Source organism: Pipistrellus hanaki (genome assembly GCF_964339955.1).
Source record: "Pipistrellus hanaki genome assembly, chromosome: 1".
NCBI classification, from domain to species: domain Eukaryota; kingdom Metazoa; phylum Chordata; class Mammalia; order Chiroptera; family Vespertilionidae; genus Pipistrellus; species Pipistrellus hanaki.
Genome location: NC_140503.1, coordinates 188,581,563 through 188,604,360, shown reverse-complemented (window position 1 = coordinate 188,604,360; position 22,798 = coordinate 188,581,563). Strand labels below are relative to the sequence as shown.

The 22,798-nt window shown below is 39.9% G+C and overlaps 2 protein-coding genes across 4 annotated transcripts in view; one reads left to right on the top strand and one right to left on the bottom strand.

Moving 5' to 3' along the window:
- Positions 1 to 4,887: 4,887 nt before the first annotated feature.
- Positions 4,888 to 10,169, bottom strand: RPL9 (ribosomal protein L9). 2 transcript variants are annotated; one of them, XM_084901350.1, is made up of 8 exons: positions 10,072 to 10,169; positions 9,559 to 9,605; positions 9,352 to 9,467; positions 8,723 to 8,818; positions 6,797 to 6,929; positions 5,514 to 5,594; positions 5,230 to 5,344; positions 4,888 to 4,988 (listed from the first exon to the last, which is right to left on the bottom strand). In XM_084901350.1, exons 2-7 carry the CDS (start codon positions 9,602 to 9,604, stop codon positions 5,238 to 5,240), a joined length of 579 nt encoding a protein of 192 aa, XP_084757476.1. In that variant the 5' UTR covers position 9,605; positions 10,072 to 10,169; the 3' UTR covers positions 4,888 to 4,988; positions 5,230 to 5,237. The 2 variants fall into 2 exon arrangements, with proteins under 2 accessions (XP_084757476.1, XP_084757477.1); XM_084901351.1 differs by having other exon boundaries at positions 9,910 to 10,079.
- Positions 10,170 to 10,190: 21 nt separating this feature from the next.
- The window catches only part of LIAS (lipoic acid synthetase), a 28,717-nt gene continuing 16,109 nt past the window's right edge, over positions 10,191 to 22,798 (top strand). The window contains exons 1-9 of one of the 2 annotated variants that reach the window (XM_084901113.1): positions 10,191 to 10,350; positions 11,965 to 12,137; positions 13,090 to 13,183; positions 14,013 to 14,093; positions 16,497 to 16,653; positions 16,738 to 16,795; positions 18,279 to 18,407; positions 20,445 to 20,590; positions 22,359 to 22,429. In XM_084901113.1, the coding sequence (XP_084757239.1) occupies positions 10,306 to 10,350; positions 11,965 to 12,137; positions 13,090 to 13,183; positions 14,013 to 14,093; positions 16,497 to 16,653; positions 16,738 to 16,795; positions 18,279 to 18,407; positions 20,445 to 20,590; positions 22,359 to 22,429 (954 nt within the window). In that variant the 5' untranslated portion in view covers positions 10,191 to 10,305. The remainder of the gene's footprint in view (positions 10,351 to 11,964; positions 12,138 to 13,089; positions 13,184 to 14,012; positions 14,094 to 16,496; positions 16,654 to 16,737; positions 16,796 to 18,278; positions 18,408 to 20,444; positions 20,591 to 22,358; positions 22,430 to 22,798) is intronic. The other variant, XM_084901114.1, reaches the window with a different exon arrangement.

Sequence of the window (22,798 nt, the reverse complement as noted above, 5' to 3'; positions counted from 1 at the left end):
ATACTCTGTCACTTCTAACAAGGTGCTTTGCCCCTTATGGCAGGTGGTTCTCAAATGGAAAGAAAAAACACAATACGGTAGTGCTATCTATAGCCAGTTACTTAAGCAAATCCCTTAGTTTTCCTCAATAGAAATACAAATTATCTAATTTTGTGAGGTCTCACCTTTCATTAAATGATTTTAGAAAAGTAACATGTTAACCTCCATTAACTTATCTCATGAAAAAATCAGAATACTAAGTTTAAGGACAGCAAGACCCAAAATGCCTGTGAAGATAGAGAAGTCACCCAACCTTACAGTATAGCAACTCTCTTTAGACAAATTGACATTCTTCCTCACGTGATTTTTGTGGTAAAAAAATCTTATCTAGCATACTTAGGAAATGTGTTTTGTCAAGTCATCAGACCAAGGACCTTATCATTCCCCAAGTCTAGCTCTCCCCTGAGGAGCTTCACTCTTCAGACACCACATGCATGCATGGACTTCTCAAGGTGTAGAATGCAGCCACATCTGGACCTAGCAACTGTGACTCTTTGGATGCAATTCAGAATGAGGAGTCTGAATGAGTTACAACTTTTTACATTGCAGCTGGGATTTAGTGAATTCTTAAGTCTAAACTGGAGGTTTTAACTTTCTTAATTCTGTGCTTATTTGTTCAGTGTATTCTAATTGTTGGAGGAATAAATCTTGCATGTAAACCCAATTATGCCCATTTTCTTGTTAGTCGACATTTAAATAACCACAGCAGCTAGTCACTAGCCATCCTCTCCAGAAATTCAGATTTTCTTTTATATATATATTTAAATACATTTTATTGATTTTTTACAGAGAGGGAGAGGGATAGAGTTAACACTGATCAGCTGCCTCCTGCACATCCCCTACCGGGGATGTGCCCGCAACCAATGTACATGCCCTTGACCGGAATCGAACCCAGGACCTTTCAGTCCGCAGACCGACGCTCTACCACTGAGCCAAACCGGCTTCGGCAATGCAAGGAATTTTTGATATTTTCTTATGAGCACTAAGTGGGCCTGAAGGTATACACAACTACGGTAGTCAATTTATTTTTTAAATAGAGGTATTTAAATTCATCACTTGGCTCAGGTTTTTCCTTTGTCACATAGATTCATTCTGACCCCAGAGCTCCAGTGAAGTCTTATAGGAAGTACCAGTTAAGAAACTCTATCAACTTTTCTTTTTTCCATTGATTTTTTTATAGAATGGAAAGGAAGGAGGGGGAAAGAAACATCAATGTGAGAAACACATCCATTGGTTGCCTCCCACATGTGCCCCCACAACAGAGCCGGGGACTGAACCTGCAATGCAGGAATCAAACCTGAGACCTTTCAGTGCACAGGCCAACCCTCTAACCACTGAGGCATACCACCCAGGGTGAAATTCGATCCAACTTTTCAACCTATAACATCGTGCTGAAAAATGCCAATTTTCCCATAGGAACAACAATGAAGCTAAGTTAGGTATTGCTTTTTGGGTCTCTACTTTGTATCTTGTATTCATGGTTTACAAGTCCATTAATCAAACTATTTTTTAAATGTCTTTACATTTAGAGCTTAAAAATGTATTGTCCTTTATCAAACTTGCCATAAGCACCTCTAAATATGCAAATTCTAAACCCAATGTTATAGCCCTCCCTTTCTGCCACTTGGGAAGTATTCCAACACCATTTAGGAATCCTCAGGTAGCCTGGCTGGCATGGCTCAGTGGTTGAGCTTCGACCAATGAACCAAGTCAGTTCAATTCCTGGTCAGGGCACATGCCCTGGTTGCGGGCTCAATACCCAGCATAGGTTGTGGAGGAGGCAGCCAGTCAATAAATATCTTTCATCATTCGTGTCTCTCGCCTTCTCCCTTCTCTGAAATCAATACATTTTAAAAAATATTGCACTAAAACACAATTTATCTTGGTAATCCGTAGGTACTTAATGTGGCTCATGACCAATTACATTATTTAGGTTTAGCTAAACTTATCCATCTTTCACTAACAAGTCTTTGATATATGTATATTGAAATATCACAGCATAATTATGGCTTAAAGAGCTTCTGGAAAATGAGGTCAGTTTAATTTTTAATGTAATTTATTCCAAATTAACAATTGTTAAGAATTATAGAATATGAATGGGTTTGATGTTAACTATGTGCTGTGCCAACACTGCCTCTATCCTCTCAAGCTGTATGCCAACTGGATTAACTTCTATTATAAAGTATGTACAGGTACTCCTCCACCTCAAAGTTGGGGCAACACACAAGTGCTTATCCATAGAAGACCCAGAAGATGAAAGACTTCTTTAGGGAGAACTCGACTTTCATTTACCACCCAAGTAATGAAATGGAAATCACTCCTTGGCTACCGCCAACCTCCAATAGTTTTATTTCCAGTGAAGGTCTCACCCTGCATACAATCCGCTTCACTCTTGGAGAAATCCCACTTCCTCGCAGAGCTGCTACTGTGGTCTATTACCCACACTCACTATTAACATCTCTATTCCTGTGTAATATTGCCACTTGAAAATTTCTTCCTCACATCCATCTCTGAAATTCTGTCAAAACATCTCCTTTACACTTCCACTGCCATTACTGTCTCAAATTTTTGTAAATTGAATCTCCCTGGCAATCTGGGTACCATTCATTTGGCAAACAAATTATGTGCCAAACACTATTCCAGGTACTTAACCCTTTGCACTCCAAACCATTCTGGACATTGGCTACCAGCTACTCGACGCTACTTTGCGGCGGACACGTGCGTTGAATTAACTCAATTCCCCGTAATCACTAATTAACTGCAATGTCCCCCGTGAGAGGGGACATCCGAGTGATATGCTAGAATTCCGATGTCCCCTGAGAGGGGACAGCGGAGTGCAAAGGGTTAAAATATCCTCATAGAACCCCACCCCTCTATGAAGGTTAAATTCTAGCATAAAGAAAACATACAATCAATACACGACAAAGTAAACTACAAATATTACATTGAAACAGGGTAGGGTATGCTAGGTTTGGGGTGAGGGGTTAACACAATAGGGTGGTGAAGGTGGGCTTTACTAAAATTTCAGGTCATTAGTGAGTCAAAGACAACTTCCAAAGGGAAGGACAACTTGAGCCTTAGGTACAGCAATATTGAATAGAAAGGTCAGTTCAATCAGTATAAAAGGTAAGGGGATGTTCAGAATTTTAAAAAAAGCACTCCAGCCCTAGCCAGTTTTGCTCAGTGGATGGAGCATCCACCTGCAGACCAAAGGTCCCAGGTTGGATTCTAGTTGAGGGCACATATCTCAGTTGCAGGCTCCTCCCCAGCACAGGCCCTGGTAGGGGCCGTGCAAGAGGCAACCAATATATGTGGTTCCTCTCACATCGATATTTGTCTTTCCCTTTCTCTTCTGCTCACACTAAATATTGATGGAAAATTACCCTTGAGGATTAATAAACAAACAAAAAAACAACAGCATTCTGGCTGCTGCTGAAAACATGGAAGAATAAAAGTAACCAGTTAAGCCGGGACCGGTTTGGCTCAATGGATAGAGCGTCGGCTTGGGGACTGAAGGGTCCCGGGTTCGATTCCGGTCAAGGGCATGTTCCTTGGTTGCGGGCATATCCCCAGTAGGGGGTGTGCAAGAGGCAGCTGATCGATGACTCTCTTTCATCGATGTTTCTAACTCTCTATCTCTCTCCCTTCCTCTCTGTATAAAATCAATAAAATATATATTTAAAAAAAAAAAAAAAAAAGTAACCAGTTAAAAGACTATTACAGGGTGGAAGGGATATGGGGGGGAGGGGAAGGAGAAAAAATTGTAATAATCTAAGCAATAAAGACTTATTAAATTTTTTTTTTTTTTAAAAAGACTATTACAGCCCTAGCTGGGTTGGCTCAGTGGGTAGAGCGTCAGCCTGCAGATTGGAGTCCCAGGTCTCTTTCCAGTCAAAGGCACGTGCCGGGTTGTGGCCTCAATCTCCAGTAGAGGGCATGCAGGAGACAGCCAATCAATGATTCTCTCATCATTGATGTTTCTCTCCCTCCCTCTCTGAAATCAATAAAAATATATTTTAAAAAAGACTATTACACCAATCGAGGCAAAATATTCAGAGATTTGTTTCATTTCTACATTATAAAAAATTTCAAAACTTTATGTAATTAGGAATGGTATAATGGAGCCCCATCTAGTTTCAACAAATTATGAACTTGGAAATGACTTGTTTCACCTAAAATGCTACTCAATGCCTACCTCAACCCCACCTAAAATACTTCAAAGTAAATTCTCGATTATCATTTCATCCATTTCTTAAAAACCTAACCATGAAACCAAACAATATATATTTGAAGTGTGACACATGAAATTAGGAGATTATGGAATGTTACCAGTTTTTTAAATATCAAAGACTAGGATATGAAAGTAAATAGATGATGTAGGGTATAGGGTAAAGGATAAAAGGGCCTTGGAGGATAGCAACTATCCCATATATAAAGAGCTAATATGCTAATTAGACCAGACTACAGAACAACCTTCTAAAAGGACCAGTGGGCAAGGCCTCAAAGGCAGCCCTGGCTGCCAGGGCAAAGCCCCTTGCACGATTTTCATGCATCAGGCCAAATTAACTGCATCTCCCAATACTTACTAATGGTGTACCACTTTGTTTCCCATCCCTGAATATACAAATAATTCAGACACATTTGCCTCAGATTTAAATTCATGCCTCTGCAAAATCAGATACCTTCAGGCCACCCCCCAGAATTCTGCATCCAATGATAAACAGCTACAGTGTTCCCTGTCTCTGGCATATTCTTAAAAAAAAAAAAAAAAAAAAAAAAAAAAAAAAGGTCACTCTTCCCATGAAGTCTTACTAGAAACTTAGTTGGAAAGAATGATCAGTTTAAGAATAAAGTGCAAACCAAAACAAGGCTTTTATTGGACATCTTTATAGTTTCACAAACAAGTGTGAGAAATCATTCGGCATCTTGGTGTTTCTATAGCTGGACAACTGTAAAAAGAAATAAAAATGTCTGTAAATCTCCATCAAAATCCTTGCCCAGAAAAGTTAATACTCTAAATCCAATAGATTCCTATTTTAAAATGTAAATGCAATTTCATTTATTATCTGCCAAATTTACTGTTTCAGATTGCAACTCTTCATTTCTGCCACTGTAACTCATTAAATCTTAGTAAATTAAGATACCCCCAAGTAAAGTAGTAATAAAACTTAAGAGACTTTAAAAACCTACCTTAGATCTTATTCATCAGCCTGCTGAACTGTTCCCTTTTCAGAAACATAGATACCATCCAAAAATTTTCTGATATCCTTGTTTTTAACTGTTGTGGCTTGCTGAATCAAAGCAGCTATAAGAGATAAGGCAATTACTTTACCAGCCAAACCCATCTTAAAACCAGAGTATTTTGAAGAAAATTTAATTTCTACAATTACAAAAAGCTCACTAAATGAACAGAATACCACATATTCAACTATAATATTTAGATAAAATTTTATAGGCATAATAAACTTACAGACCTGAATTTGATACAAGTTCAATATCATTTCCTTCAAGAATCAACTCATCTTTCTGGGCTTGAGATACTGAACAAGCAACGCCTACAAGGGGAGAAGGTATTTGCATAGTGTCAACATACAATCAGATTTGCAGAGAAAATATTTAAATCAAGTAGGAATTTATTTCATTTAAAATTCCACAGACCAAATAAAACTCTTGAGAGAAGCTTTGGTTTTACAAGAGCTAATTTGTGTGGGCCATAAAATTTGTTTGTGTTCCTGCTTGAATCTCTCCCACAGTAGTTACAAGCTAATTCAATTAAGGAGTAGGGAAGATGATATTCAGCTAGTACATTTTAGCAATATAAAGCTTGTATTCCCATCCCTCCAGACCCCAATGGAATAAAAAGCACAGAGAACTTATAAGTTTTAAGTTCCTACGCTCTGTCCAGTGTGACTCAGTGATTAGTGTGGACCCTGAAAAATAATGATCTGGGGTTTCCCAGTCAAGGGCACTAGGAAATGTACCTGGTTTGCTGCAGGTTCGATCCCTGGCCCAGTCTAGTTGGTTCGGGAAGCAGCCAATCGATAGTTTCTTCTCTATCCCCTTTACCCTTCCCTCCCTTTCCACTCTCTTCAAAAATCAATAGAAAAATTATCTTCGGGTGAGAATAAATACACAATTTTTTAGTGCTTCAGTGTTTATTATGTATCAGGCAAGAACTGCCCTAAGTGCACTTCCATTTTTTAAAAATATATTTTATTGATTTTTTTACAGAGAGGAAGAGAGAGGGATAGAGTTAGAAACATCGATGACAGAGAATCATGGATCAGCTGCCTTTTGCACACCCCCTACTGGGGATGTGCCCTCAACCAAGGTACATGCCCTTGACCGGAATTGAACCCGGGACCTTTCAGTCCTCAGGCCGATGCTCTCCGCTGAGCCAAACCGGTTTCGGCCACTTCAATTTTAGTTTATGAAATGTTCCCAATTTACAAATAAGGAAAATGAGTTACAGAGATAATTGGCCCAAGGTTGATTGAGAGGTCTATTCAAATTGTCTTTTTAGCATTTCAGTTTGCAGAGCAAATTAAACACAACTACCCATGCCCTGGCAAACTACCAATGCAAAAGCCTTCAGGAATTACAATTGGTATAAAACCTTTAATTAACACCAAAAGTTATTATAAGCATCATCAAAACAGACAATTCTGAAATAAATGTGGTTGTATTCATAGCTAACCAAACTACTAACTAGCCTTCACAAGTACAAAGGAAGTGGTACCAGAAGGTATGCACATACCTGACCTCATCCGAACTCTGCGGATGTATTTTTCGCCCAAGAAGTTTCTAATTTCAACAAGAGAACCATTCTCCTGAATGACGACGTTGATGGGGAAGTGAGCGTACACAGACCTCATCTTGTAACGGAAGCCCTACATTAAGTTAACAATTAGCAATGCTGAGAAATTTAAAAGATTAAGAAATCCAGTTTTAAAAATTTGTAGGATACTTATCATTTAAAAATGAAATAGTCCTCACATAGAACGTTTTCCAGGTTTTTTAACTGTCACCTGAACCAAGCTTTACAAAACTTTCTTACACAAACATTTGTTCCAATGTCTCCTACTGGACTGTAAAGCTCCTTAAGGAAGCATTATGTATTTTTTTCACTTGCAGTTTACATACATATTATTTTATATTAGTTTCAGGTGTACAGCATAGTGGTTAGACTTACCCACGTGGCACCAGTTATCCCATTGACTACATTAAGGAAGCATTATTTTACTACCTCTTGTGCCCACAGCAATCAACACTAGCTTTTTTTTTTTTTTTTTAAATATATTTTATTGATTTTGTATAGAGAGGAAGGGAGAGAGATAGAGATTTAGAAACATCGATGAGAGAGAGTCTTCGATCAGCTGCCTCTTGCACACCCCCTACCGGGAGTATGCCCGCAACCAAGGTACATGCCCTTGACCGGAATCGAACCCGGGACCCTTCAGTCCCCAAGCCGACGCTCTATCCATTGAGCCAAACCAGTCTCGGCAACACTAGCTTTTTTTGAATAAGAAACCCAAAGTCCTTTACCTTGGACATTAGACGAACCTTTACTGAGTCACTAAGGTAGGACAGATGGCAACAGTTGAGGATATTAAGACAGGCATTCTGCCCTCAAGGAACTTATTAGGTTTGGAGCAAGGGGTAAACAAAGGGAGACATGGCAAGATAGGCTTATAATGGAGTCCAGGACAAATTGCCATTATCAGGTGTACTCTAGGAGGACAGACTTTTTTTAAATACATTTTTTTAATTGATTTTTTACAGAGGAAGAGAGAGAGATGGAGAGTTAGAAACATCAATGAGAGAGAATCATCCATCAGCTGTCTCCTGCACACCACCCAATGGGGACGTGCCCGCAACCAAGGTACATGCCCTTGATCGGAATCGAACCTGGGACCTTTCAGTCCTCAGGCAGTCGCTCTACCCACTGAGCCAAACCGGTTTCGGTACTCTAGGATAGGGGTGTCGAACTCAATCAGAGAAGGGTCCAAAATCTAAAATCCAGCCTAAATCGCGGGCCGAATGGTTTACTGAACAGTCATAAACTGACAATGTCATAAACTGACAGCGGAGTGCAGTGATGACAGCGCGGTGCGGGCCACATTGCAAGGCCTGGCGGGCTGGATTTGGCCCGCGGGCCTTGTGTTTGACACATGTGCTCTAGGAGAACAGACTTTTAATTAAAAGAAAAGCATTTCAGAAAAGGCAGAAGCATCAATTTTATTTTAAAGGCTGGGGAGAGGGACTTGGAAGAATAGTGATATTAAATATGCTTTTAGAGAAGTGAACAGGGAGCTCAGAAATTACATCCATCTTTTCCTTCCTATCTAGAGGCCTTGGCAGTGAGGCATACCATAAAAAAAATCAAAACCTACCCGATGTGCTACAATTTGCAAAAACAAAACACACCCTCAAGGTGTGAATCTAATTTTCTGTGAAAAACACCATCAGACCCACTAAGATTCGGTCTTTCCTTGCATTAATCACTTAACCCCAAAGACTTAAAGGAGACTCTAAGTAAACACTTTTGCTAAGATCATCTTTTTCCACATTCTAAAGCTCAGAAATTTCTGTAAATCACATGCAGAATTTATTCCCCACAGTAGACACTTAAGCTGCCTCAAGTACAGCCACCCCTTAAAAGTTGTCTGATCCATTTGCTTACCAGTGTAACACCCTTGATCATGTTCTGTACATGACTGCAGATAGTGCGAACTGTGGCCAGTTCCTTTCTATTTCCCCACCATTTGTCAACCCGGAGCTGTAACAGAATAAAAACTTTATCAGATTCTTTTCAGCAATAAGTAACTTAGAAGAAAAGTCCATTTACCCAGAGAATTACTCTCCATTGTAACATTAGGCCTAATTAAAGCGCATGCATTTTAATTGCAAATATATGTATGTATATCCTTCAATAATTAACAGTTATCACTGCTCATCACAGGCACATAATTTTACAAAACTTCACTTTTAGAAAGCTAAAATGCTAAGTGCAAGAAAGCCAACTGCCTACTCCCAAGATTCTTACACAAAACAATCCCGAGGAACCTGCAACAGTTAAGACCTACCACAGACAAGCATGGAGCTTTACAGTCCACTCTTCAGAAATTTGCTTCTCCAACTTCGGTAAAACTACCTACAATCTTTGACACCAAATTCAAAGCTCAATGTAAACCTCAATTCTGTCATTTTTAAAGCAGCCACGTATGCTGTTATTAATCACAACCTTCCAAAACAAGCAATGAAGATGTCAAAAACCCACACACAGGGAAAAAAACCATAAAACAACCTTACCCTCTTCTTTTTCTTTCCGAGGAGACTGAGCTCCACATTGATGTGGTTGAAGTCCCTCCGCAGGGTGCCTCTGGGGCCCTTCACTATCACGGTGCGCCCCTTCAGGGTGATGTCCACTAGGAGAGAAGGCATTGGTGAGGCGGCGGGGCCGGGGACAGAGCGCGCAGTAAAGGCGAAAGAAAAAGGCTAAAACGTCAGGTCCCCTACCATTTTCTGGGATGTCCACAGTCTGATTGCTGAGAATGGTCTTCATCCTGAAACACAGACACTCGGGGTAAGAAGACCCGAGCCGGGCCAATGTTCGCCCAAACGACCCTGCCCAGAGTTTCCCATCTTCCGGAGACCGGCAGGCAAAACCCCCGGGGAGGACACGGGGGGAGCAACCGGGAGAGGCGCCCCGAGGTCACGGGTGCGTGCTGGTGCTGGCCTGCGAGCAGCAAGCCGGTGACACGAGGCCGAGCGGACTAACTCCGACCCGGCGCCACCCGGGAAGCCCTATCAGCGAGGCGGCATCCCGGCAGGGCTGAGGGGCGGGGGTGGGGGGGTAGGCCTAACAACCCGGAGAGAGCTCGAATCCCAGCGCCGCCAAATCCAGACAGGGCTCGCCGCGCGGGGGAACAGCCAGGATGAAGCCTCCGAGCGCCGCACCGGCGCTGCTGGTTTTCCCTGAGCCGATGGCTTCAGATTCCCAAGGCCCACCGAATACGGACATGAGCTCACCTCGCAGTAGATGCGGCAAAGAGAAAGCGTCTTTCGTCATCACGTTCTTGTAGCCGTAAGGGCTCCTGCGTGTGACGTCATCAGTGCGCGCCGCCGCCCGGCTAAAAGCAGCCAATCGCGAGCCAGCTTCAAGTTCCGCAGGTTCATTGGTGGTTAAGGTCATCTGTCATAAGTACTAAGAGGATTGTCCTGGCATTTAAATCCCGGGACCCTGCTGGAACACCAAAGAGGGAGATGTCTCTGCGATGTGGGGTAGTCGTCCGCAGCGTGAGGCCCCAGGTGAGCGGCGGGATTTCAGGGCGCGGGCGCGGGAGTGGGGGACTCCGTTCTCTTTAGCGCGCCCGTTACTAAGGCCAACAATTTCTGATCATTTCCTTCCCGTCACTGACTGTTCTAATCTTTTTTTTTTTTTTTAATGGAAGCAAGAAATTGCTCTATTCTCGTGGGTCGTCGGGATAGACATAATAGGTGCTGCTTTTTAAAAATCTATACCATATAATTTTGATTTCGGAGAGGAAAGGAGAGGGAGAGTGGGAGAGGCGCAGCAATGAGAGAGCATCATGGATTGGCTGCCTCCTGCACCGCCCCTATCCACCCTTAGGGATCTAGCCCTAAGCCCTGCTGGTGCCTTAACCGGGAATGGGCCCGCCCAACCGCTGAGCAATGCCCGTCGGGTTCTAATCTCTTTTCATGCGGTATCATTTAATGCTCCCAGCACCCCTGTGTGGTACAGCCTCTGGTACTGGTTTCTTTGTAGGTTCTGTGGCCTACCCCGAGAGCTTTTTCTCTCTGTTTATCACTGATTTGAACCCTGCACTTTTTTGGAGCAATTATAGGAGCACTGCATTGAGCACCCCTTATTATTTAGTACTAGAGGCCCAGGGCGCCAGATTCTTGCGGGGGGGGGGGGGGAACACGACACGGACGGAAGGGGAGAGACTGGTCCAGGGGTCTTCAAACTACGGCCCGCGGGCCACATGCGGCCCGCAGAGGAGTCTGATCCTGCCCGCCAGGTTTTTTGGGCAGTGAGCGCAGCCGAGGTGTTACAGTAGGAATTAGTAGTTCATATAGTCCGGCCCTCCAGCTCTCTGAGGGACCGTGATCTGGCCCCCACTTTAAAAAGTTTGAGGACCCCTGGTCCCTCAGCCGGGATTGCGAGGGTGCACGATTGGGACCAGGAAGGGAATGGGAAGGTTGGCCAGCTGGGGAGTGACCGCTGGAGGGCCCAGGGTTTGGCCGGCTGGACCTCAGCAGCAGGCTATCGTGCAAGTTGGAGCATCTGGCCCCTGATGATGAGTGCACGTCATAGAGAGCGGTTGAGCGGCCTTATTAGCATATTATGCTTTGATTGAATGTATGACTGGACACTTAGCTTATTAGCCATTTTTCATATAGGATGTAGTTGACACCACTCTGAACACACTGAGCACACAAACCTATGCTGTAGGCTTTCGCAGAGAAAAGGACGAGACTTGTAGCAATCGTGCAGCACCATTACCAGATGCTCTTCTTAAATTGTTTAAGATTCTTTTGCATTAAGTGTACTGGCTATTGACTTTTGTGGTGTTTGGGTTATCTTGTCACGTTTGTGTGCACATCTAGAGGCTAGTGGTTTCTTATGGTCAACAAATGTACAGTTGGCCCTTGAACAACAAGGGTCTGAACTGCACAAGCCCACTAATAAGGGGTTTTTGTTTTTTTTCCTTCTGTCTGCATTTACGAATCCTGGTGGGAAGGTAGGATTGTATACATTGATCCAATTCATTTAATGAAGGGGACTTGAGCATCCTCATATTTTGGTATCTGCAGGCTGGTGGGGAGAGGGGGTATTAAATAAATAGTAAGTAAATGATTCCAAACCCCACTAAATAAATGTCATAATGAACTCTTTAGGTATTTGGAAAATATTTATGCAATCCAGTCAGAGCAGTAAGTTCCTTGCCAGATAAAAAAAAGGAATTTTTACAAAATGGACCAGACCTTCAAGATTTTGTGTCTGGTGATCTGGCTGACAAGAGCACCTGGGAAGAATATAAAGGAAACTTAAAGCGCCAGAAAGGAGAAAGGTAACTGAAATTTTGAGATCATTTTAATGTCCCATTCATTCATCTTGCATTGTTTTAAGATATAACCAAACCTTAGAGTATATTTTTAACCAGACTTGTTAAATTTAGCTTAAAATTATTAAAAGGAAGTGATAACAGACATAGAATAGGTAAGTAGGTGAAATTTAAATACTTTTTTCTGTGCTCTTTGATAATTTTCCTTCACCCTTTCTAGGGATGAACCATCCTACACCTCCATCTCCTTTTTTCTATTCCTCATCAAATTTCTTCAGAAAGTGAAGGTTATTACCTTACTACTAATCTATTAGACCTTGTTAAATTTTTCATTGTAATTGGGTGTTTATGATCTAACTTGTGCTTCTCGAAGTCTATGTACATATGACGTATGGATATCTTGACTTAATTTAAATTTAAAAGAATGGTGAGGGAATTTCATGCAGAGGACAAATTATTTTGTTTTGTTTGGGGGGGGCATTTAAAAAAAATAAATCTTTATTCAGATTATTACATTTCAAATTTCAGATTTTTTCTCATTTAATAATCAACATAAAAATAAAAAATATAAAGTAGAGCAGAAATTCCTCCTTAATCTGAAAAAATACAGAATTTTTTCATTGGGAAATGAGATGTTCAAAACTTCCTCATTCTTTTTTTTATTAGGATGGTATTATTCTGTGCCTTTGCAAATGATAGACATGAGCATAGTGTCCTGTTAGACACAAATACTATCAGTGTTTCCTAAAGTATTTGAGCAAGCCTAAATTTGAATCCCTGTTCTTTCTTCTATGGCAAAAAATTATAAGTTAATTCAGAATAATGGCGGGGGGGGGGGGGGGGGGGGCTTAACCAGGAATTAATAGATCAACGAATGATTATTAGATGAATTAATAGATCAAAGCTGTATGATTATTTGGGGATATGTTTGTTAATGGATAGTTTTCATTTTCCTCAGGTTAAGACTACCTCCATGGCTAAAGACAAAGATTCCCATGGGGAAAAATTATAATAAACTGAAAAATACTTTGCGAAATTTAAATCTCCATACAGTAAGTTATCATATTTCTCTTACCCATTTTCTACATGTGTAACTTAAAACTTATATAGCAATAACAGTAAGGAAAGTGTTTAGGATACATTACTATTAATAATGGAAATAAATTTAAAAATTTATTTTCCCTACAAAAGAAACAAAAAGTAATAGAAGCCCTAGCTGGTTTGGTTCAGTGGATAGAATGTTGACCTGCTGATCAAAGGGTACAGGGTTCGATTTCAGTCAAGGGTATGTACCTCAGTTGCAGGCTCCTCCCCAGCACAGGCCCTGATCACACTTATTCAGGAGGCAACCAATCGATGCGTTTCTCTCACATCTATATTTCTCTTTGTCTTTCCCTCTCTCTTTCATTCTCCCTTAAAATCAATGGAAAAATATTCTCTGGTGAGGATTAATCAAAAATTTTTTTTAAAGTTATTGAATTTCTTAGCTTCTCATTTAATAGTAGGGGGGAAAAAAGATTTTCCTGAGTCTTAGGAAATGAGGGTTTGTTTGTTTTATATTACAAGTTAAGAGCATGCTTGTAGGAAAGAGTATAAAGATAAATGTGAAACATCGTATACATAATCCCAAATGTTAATTATATCACTTTAACTGTTCAATATATCACTTTAACTGTTCCATTTCTTTGCACATATAAAATGTATACATTCATATAGTTTTTAACTTAATAAAGATACAGTTTGGCAACTAACAGCATTTTTAAGTAGTGAATTTCTTCATAAATATGTTGTAAAGATGTACAGGTAAAATGCCTGGTCACTCATTTGTTCAGTTGGTAAATATTTTCAACCTGGTTGTATTCGGTTCCCTTTTACTCCCAGGTGTGTGAGGAAGCTCGATGCCCCAATATTGGAGAGTGTTGGGGAGGTGGAGAATATGCTTCTGCTACAGCCACAATCATGGTAAGACCAGTATCAAACTCTAGAGCTTTAGTCTAGAAATTGGAAGGAAAGGTTTTAGGTCTTTCTCCTAAAAATATGCATTACGTGCCTCTGATTAGATTTCTCATTTCACATGAATTTTTGCGAAATGCATGGAAAAAAAAAAACCCTGACAAAATAAACCCACCTGTTATTCCCTTCTCTGAATAAGTCTGTTGTTGACTTTTCCATCTGTCTGACAGTTAATCATGTGCTGTCTTGAGCTATAGCTTCTATTAAGTTTTGGAAATGTTACTTAATGGTTGCTGAACTTCTTTTTCTCTCTAAACAATAAGAATTTATTTTTCTCATAGGCTTTTGGTTGGCTGGGGTTCCACTGATCTTGACTGAGCTAAGCTAAACTCCAGGAAGTAGGTTGGGTTCAGGTCTCCTCTACAGAGCTTTATTTACCTTAGACCAGCAGCTCTTTGGGATATTCTCACAGAGAATGGAAGGAGCACAAAAGGGGAAGCCAATCATCTATGTGCATTTGAGCTTTCTGCTTGGTCATGCCTGCTATCATTTTATTGGACAAATTAAGTCACATAGCCAAGACAAACATCAGTTGGGATAGACACATAAATTCTTCATCCAGTGTGTGTATGGAGCGGGGTGGGGAGACTGCAAGTTACATGGCAAATGGTGAGATGTATAACCTTAATATGGTTGCCTGCCGAAACCGGTTTGGCTCGGCGGTAGACCGTCGGTCTGCAGACTGAAAGGTCTCTGGTTCGATTCCAGTCAAGGGCATGTACATTGGTTGCAGGCACATCCCCGGTAGGGGTGTGCAAGAGGCAGCTGGTCGATGTTTCTCTCTCATCGATGTTTCTAGCTCTCTATCTCTCTCCCTTCCTCTGTGTAAAAAAATCAATAAAATATATTTAAAAAAATATATATATGGTTGCTTAAGAATTGGGATTAACAGTGCAGTGTACCATATTTATCTAGAGGGGTATGGACATAGAGCTATTGAGGTTAACCTGTATTATGTGCAACTGAGAATTCATATTTGTCTGGGAAGTTCTGATAAACCATTGAATTGTACCAGCAGGAGGCAATTTACTTGAAGTGGGGATTCTTATGAGATAGAGCAGTGGTCGGCAAACTCATTAGTCAACAGAGCCAAATATCAACAGTACAAAGATTGAAATTTCTTTTGAGAGTCAAATTTTTTAAACTTAAACTTCTTCTAACGCCACGTCTTCAAAATAGACTCGCTCAGGCCGTGGTATTTTGTGAAAGAGCCGCATGTGGCTGTAGAGCCGCAGTTTGCCGACCAAGGAGGTAGAGCTCCTTATTATAATGCAGAGCCAACCAGGAGCTTATCAAAGTTATACTAATTCAGTTCTTGAAGGAGTAATTCTGAATATTCCATGATGGGGATCTCTGACTTCACCCCTTACCAAATCCCCTTTCCCACTGTTGACTCATAACTGATTCCTTTTTAAAAAATATATATTTTATTGATGTTTCACAGAGAGGAAGAGAGAGAGATAGAGAGTTAGAAACATCGATGAGAGAGAGTCATCGATCAGCTGCCTCTTGCACACCCCCCACTGGGGATGTGCCCGCAACCAAGGTACATGCCCTTGACTGGAATTGAACCCGGGACCTTTCAGTCCGCAGGCCGACGCTCTATCCACTGAGCCAAACCGGTTCTGGCACATAACTGATTCTTGGGGAGAGTTCATTGTTTGAGTAAAACTCTGAGACATTGGCCTAAGCATCATTGCTGTGAGTCCCCTCTGAGAGAGTTAAAGGGGGAGAGGAGCTTTCTCCCCTAAACTACAACCCCTACGGAACATCTGCAATGGCCGTGCTTGCAGCGGGCAGGCATGGTAGTAACCTGTGGCAGCAGAAGCAGTGCCCTGGGGGAAGCGATACCCACAGAAAGCAGATTACTAACTTTTTATGTGTCTTCTGTTTCATCTCTTTAACAAGAAGGAGCTGTGCCTTCTATTTAATTTCCATAGACCTGCATAATGATGTTCATTAAATATTTCTTTTAAATCATTTTACTAATATTAAGTAGATACAAAAGAATCTTTATAACTTACATGTAAGAATATCAATATAGCAAATAACCCCATACCTCCAGTTTGGGGTTAGCATTATCTTTGAACCCTCCTATGCATTCTTTGCTGATCCCATCCCCTTTCTTTTTCCTTTAGCACCATTCTTAGTCCTGAGTTTATCATTTCCTTTTTTTTTCTAGTTTTACCACATTATATTTGTGTCTCTTAACTATATTGCTTAGCTTTGAATGGTTCACATTTCTTATAAACAGAATCAAGTTGTATTTATTCTTTGTAACTTTATCCTCTAATATTATATTCTTGAGGGTCATCTGTCTACTTGATTGAAATTGTAACATCTCTATTTTAGTTGATGGGTGACACATGTACAAGAGGATGCAGATTTTGTTCTGTTAAGACTGCAAGAAAGCCACCACCACTAGATGCCAATGAGCCCTACAATACTGCAAAGGCAATAGCAGAGTGGGGCCTGGATTATGTTGTCCTGACATCTGTGGATCGAGATGGTTAGTGTCGTTATTACCTCTTCCAGAAATTGGCTCTTACTAATTTGTGGCATCACCTTGAGCAGTGGGCTCTCTTGTTTCTAGATTTGCCTGATGGAGGAGCTGAGCACTTTGCAAAGACTGTATCATACTTAAAGGAAAGGTACTTGTTTAATTTAAGGACTTTTTTTGTCTCATATAAATTCAGTATGGTCTTTACTTCAAAGCAATAGCTATTAACTCTTTTTTTTTTTCTTTCTTTCTTTTTGGTGGGGGGCGGGGGATGTTATAAATCCCTCTGATAATCTGCTGGAAATTATCTGCCAGAAAAAAGTATATGTGAACATACAGATACTTATTTGCAGAAATTTATGGATTTGAGGACACGAACTCATCCATGAACCTTTGCATAGAGCCTTGCTTTGTATTTGAATGCTAGTCTAAACTTCCTTTGAGTAATTTTAAAAGAAGTATAAAGCTGCAGTCTTCCTAGCACTGATTTTGAATAAATCATCAGCTAGAAGGAATAAGGATGAGATAAGCTCCCGCATTATAAAAATATGTAAGTCTTGATATATAGAGTTTATCTGTATTTATATGTCCTTGGAATTTTACCCATAATCCACATTTTTTCTACTTTAATCTTGTCCATTTAAAAAGATTTAGAAAGGGAGTTATGCCTATTTCCTATAGCTCAGTGCTAGTCTAATACCTACATATCGAGTAAATGTTTCTTCAATGATTCCTGTAATATTTTCTATTTAACATATTGTATAATTCATTAAAAAAATGTTTGCTTGCAGCCTATTAAATTGATTTCACAAACTACTAATGGGTTTCAACTTGCAGTTAACAAACAGTGAGTTATAGGATGTGTTCTTTTAATACCTTTTATATCAATGAGAGGGTATGTTTTTTTACATCTGTTCTCTTAGGAAACAGCTCCAGAAACTCTGCAGCTGGGTTTGTGGAAAAATTTGTCAGCTGTCCTGGTCATTTCTACTGCTGTCAGAGAAAGCAGCTCTATGAGCTAGTTTACAGTTCAGTGCTTGAATACATAGATATAGCCAATATATATAGGAAGATTAATATTTAGCTTACATTTTATTCAAGCAAAGCTCAACTTGACTCTGCAATTCAGAATCACTTTTAAAGCCCATAGCACTTGTGAAATATTTGCCTAGAGGGAGAGAGGAAAGTCCTATTTGATGAATTTTAAAATAAATAAAAATTAAAGCAATCAAATAATGTTTACATTCACATAGAAATATTCCAATTTACTTTCTAAAAATTAAAAACCATTTTATATTTAATGTCTTAACATTTATATTTTGATCCCTTAAAAATATATATTTTTACATGCCTTCTTAGTAATGCTTAAATATCTGCAGTCTCAAAATGTATCCTGATTGTCATTTGCTTACAGGTGTATTTTAACCACTGTGTACATATTATTTGATGTTTTGGATTTATTTTTTTCATTAAACAATTTCAGATATAAACATTTGTATGTTCATGCTTTGGGGGCAGGGTTCTGAAGATTACTGTGTTGAAAGTGATACAGTATGTGTGGGGTGATTTCTGTTTTGAGCAGCAGTTATGTCAGTCCTTCTTCCCAGTTTAATGCTTATCTTTTTTTCCTTTAGGAATCCAAAAATTCTTGTGGAATGTCTCACTCCTGATTTCCGAGGAGACCTTAAAGCAATAGAAAAAGTCGCTCTGTCAGGATTAGATGTATATGCACATAATGTAGAAACAGTTCCAGAATTGCAGAGGTGAATACACATACAGAGTAATATTGGAATGTTCTCTCACTTTTTCAAAGGAGAACTTTGTAATAGACTGTTATACAGTGAATTTTTTTAAACAAAAACCACATAAATAAGCCTATGATAGAAAAATTAGATAATATTGCCAACGAGAGAATGTGATCATTACCCATAATATTTCTACCCAATAATATCAATTTTCAACATCCATGTATAAATATCTTATATATTTATGCATTGTATGTTTTGTTATACACACAAAATGAGCAACTTTTTTGCTCTTTTTGATGGTATCTTATTAGAAATGCCAATGAGTTATTTTTTTCAAGGAACAGTGTTAAAAAAAATTACACAAGAGCAATTACTTTGAGTGTAATTCTAAAAAAAGAAACAAACAAAAATTCTATAAAATGCATTTGGCATTAAGATATGCAATAAATGAAGACGAAGAAAAACTGGTATTCAGATGTATTTTTTAAAAAAATATATTTTATTGATTTTTCACAGAGAGGAAGAGAGAGGGACAGAGAGCCAGAAACATCGATGAGAAAGAATCATCGATCAGCTACCTCTTGTGCACCCCCTACTGGGGCTGTGCCCGCAACCAAGGCACATACCCTTGACCGGAATCGAACCCGGGACCTTTCAGTCCGCAGGACGACGCTCTATCCACTGAGCCAAACCGGTCCAGGCTTCAGATGTATTTTAAATCTCTCTTAAAAAGTAGACACTATACTTTTTCTAAAAATTTTAATGGTTAGGAATAATTATAGATTGTTATTCCACATTGTGACTATGCTCATATTTCAAAAAAATTATTTTAACCTTTAACATTCATTTTTATTAATTTTAGTAAAGTTTTGACAATGGTTTTGTTAATTTATAGACATTATAATAGAACTTGAAAGAAGTATGATAAAGAATAACCATCATTTCCACTAAATCATAAACATTAGGTAGCATAATTTAAATTCAGTGGAGAAATACTTCAGAAAATAATGACTTTCTGTATTATCAGTTTTGTGGTTATTTTTTAACTCATAAATTGGTTTCCTCTCTTCTCAGTGAACTGGTCTCTGGTTAAAAATGACAACCACAACAACAAATCAATTACCCAAAATAAAGGTTGCTTTTGAATTCAAATGAATGATGGTTTAACATCAGCAGTTCTAAACATATATATTTTTATTGATTTCATAGAGGAAGGGAGAGGAAAATATAAATATTAATGATGAGAGAGAATCATTGATCATTACCTACTGCACGCCTGCAACTGGGGCATGTGACCTAACCAGGAATTGAACCATGACTTCCTGGTTCTAGTTCATAGGGTGATGCTCAACTACTGAGCCATACCAGCCAGGCTAACATCAGCAATTTCTATCCATTGGGCCTTGTCCCAATTTAAACCATGTGGTTTGGCCCCCGTTTTAGTCTGGCACACAGCCTGTTCCAACCCTGCCCTATCTCCTCATACCACACCAGTGGGTGCCAATTTCCCTGTTTTCACTTAAGAAACATTATCCTTTCCAGGGAAAATTCCAGAATCCTGCATTTTTTTTAAACTAGGAGATGTCAATGTTGTATACTTACCAGCAGAGGGCAGCCCAGTCTTTCAAAAAATGATAAAAGTTTCAGCCCTGAAATGTGGGTTTAAGTTAAACAGTTTTTTCTTTGTTCAGTGTGGAGATTTTCTTCCACTCTTTTCCCTTTTTTTCTTTATTACCCCTTATAATCACTTACTCTCAGCTTCAGAATTCTGGCTTTTCCTCAAGTACTTCATAAATTGAATTACTTTTATTTTAGTTTTCTCTGCCCCAGACTTGAAAGGCCTTAAAAGTCAACAGCAAGGGCGCCCAGAAAAGCCTTATTTTCTATCCTAAAGTAATAGTTAGACTTTGGTGCACAAATTCTACCGCTGAACCATATAATGTAATGTAACGTCCAGAATGTACTTTCCTGGTCTTTCATATTGCTTACATAACTATGTGCTTGGTTGAGCTTGTGGTTATTGTTGCTGACAACAGCCCTGCTGTTTTCAAGGAAAGTTCGTGATCCCAGGGCCAATTTCGAGCAGTCTCTGCGGGTCCTGAAGCACGCCAAGGAGGTCCAGCCTGATGTCATTTCTAAAACGTCCATCATGTTGGGTTTAGGCGAGGACGACGAGCAAGTATATGCAACAATGAAAGGTAAAGGAATTGAAAATTAAAACTCTTTATCATTTCATTTGAGTAACAGCAGGAACCCCACTTTTAAAAATATATATATTTTATTATTTTTTTACAGAGAGGAAGAGAGAGGGATAGAGAGTTAGAAACACCGATGAGAGATCAGCTGCCTCCTGCACACTCCCTAATGGGGATGTGCCCGCAACCAAGGTACATGCCCTTGAAGGGAATCAAACCTGGAACCCTTGAGTCTGCAGGCCGATGCTCTATCCACTGAGCCAAACCAGGTAGGGCAGGAACCCCACCTTTTTTGTATTTTTTTTATTGATTTCAAAGAGGAAGGGAGAGAGGGATAGAAGCATCAATGATGAGAGAGAATCATTGATGGGCTGCCTCCAGCATGCCTTCTGCTGGGGATGGAGCCCACAACCTGAGCACATGCACTGACTGGGAATTGAACTGTGACCTTCTGCTTCATGGGCCGATGCACTAACACTGAGCCACACTAGCTGAACAGGATCCCCACTTTGAAGGCCCCGTTATGATTCCCTCCATAATCTTAGTGAAAGTTCCAGTAAGAATTAAGTACAGTATATGCTTATTAACAGTACGTAAAAAGGGAAGGGTATATGTTTTCTTAGAATTTTGTGCAATGATATGCAAGAAGGTCAAGATATGAAATTTGCATCCCATTTTATTTTCTGCCCTTGTATCAAGTAAAAACATGATTGTGTCCACTTTTCTTATTCAGTGGACAATTTTTGAAAGCCATCCAGGTACCAGGTGCTCTGGCCAGCACTGACAGTTCAAAGATGAGTAAGATGAATCCGGGCCTTTGAGAAAGAGCTTACTGGCAACATTGTCACATAACATGATATATTTTGGACTTTGCTAACTTTAGTCCCATAAGCTTATTTGCTTTGTGATTCTTAGGCTTTTTAAATTTTTAAAAACAGCTTTTATTTTATCTGAAAGTCGGCCTTCTTGTAGCTATTTATTGTTTCAAAGAGTAATGAGTTCAAATAGTAATTGAAAGCTTCTCTTTATCACAGTTCATAAAGTTTTACTAGAAAGATTCTGAAGTCAGAGATCAAATCACATCTTCAGTGCATACCTTGTACAATTACCTAAAGCCTTATATTATCCTAATAAAGAGGGAATATACTCATTGACCTCACAAACATGGTGGCACTCACCGTCAATAGGTGGGAATATGCCAATTGACTGCTACACCCTCAAGATGGCAGCACCCACAGCCACAAGATTGGGGTGCCTAGGGCTGGCCCGAGGTGCAGGCGAGCCTCGGATGGCAGCTGCCTGGTTGCCCAGGGCTTCCCAAAGCTGAGATAACATGGGCCAACTGAGGCTTGTACTGCTGGCAGTGGCAGCAGCAGAGGTGTGATGGGGGTGTCACCTTCCCCTGATCTCCAGGTCACCTCCTGCCCCTGAGGGCTCCTGGACTGTGAGAGGGAGCAGGCTGGGCTGAGGGACGCTCCCCCTACTGTGCATGAGTTTCCATGCACCAGGCCTCCAGTATAACATGTCTGGTCTACAGTGTGGGTGTTTTGGGGCCTTTGATACAGAGTTCTTTTCATCTTTTCTGCCTAACAGACTCCTGCTCTAGATACTTTCCAACCCTATTTTAACATTTATTCCAGGATTGTAGGCCAGGATAAAGTTCACACTGTTCTATAGTAAAATTACTTTCTGGAAAATTATGCTTAAATGTACAATTTTAGCTTCATAGAAGCATCTGCTAATATAATGTATTTTTTTTTTTCCTCTCCAGCACTTCGTGAGGCAGATGTGGACTGTTTGACATTAGGACAGTATATGCAGCCAACAAAGCGCCACCTTAAGGTACAGCTACCACGAATTGCCAAATGTTGGTAATTTTAATTAAATCTTTATTTTCCACAGGTAAAATTACAAAGCTGCTGGCTTTTCTTTAAAAATACTTTTTTTTTTTTTTTCCTTACTGATTTCAGAGAAAAGGGGGAGAGAGAGAGAAACATCAGTGATAACATAGAATCATTGACTGGCTGCCTCCTACATGCCCCAAACTGGGGATCAAGCCCACAACCCAGGCATGTGCCCTGACGGGGAATCAAACCATGACTCCTGGTTCATAGATCAACACTCAACCACTGAGCCACGCCACTGCTGGCTTTTTAATAATATGTTCCATGTATATTTTCCAGTTCCAGTTCTGGCACTTATTTCCTGCCC

Excerpts from the sequence above, each read along its gene's own strand:
- RPL9 (XM_084901350.1), bottom strand. The coding sequence starts at position 9,604 with ATGAAGACCATTCTCAGCAATCAGACTGTGGACATCCCAGAAAATG. Across the intron at positions 9,468-9,558 it reads TGTGGACATCCCAGAAAATG|TGGACATCACCCTGAAGGGG; the intron begins GTAGGGGACCTG and ends CTTCTCTCCTAG. Across the intron at positions 8,819-9,351 it reads TCGGAAAGAAAAAGAAGAGG|CTCCGGGTTGACAAATGGTG; the intron begins GTAAGGTTGTTT and ends ATTCTGTTACAG.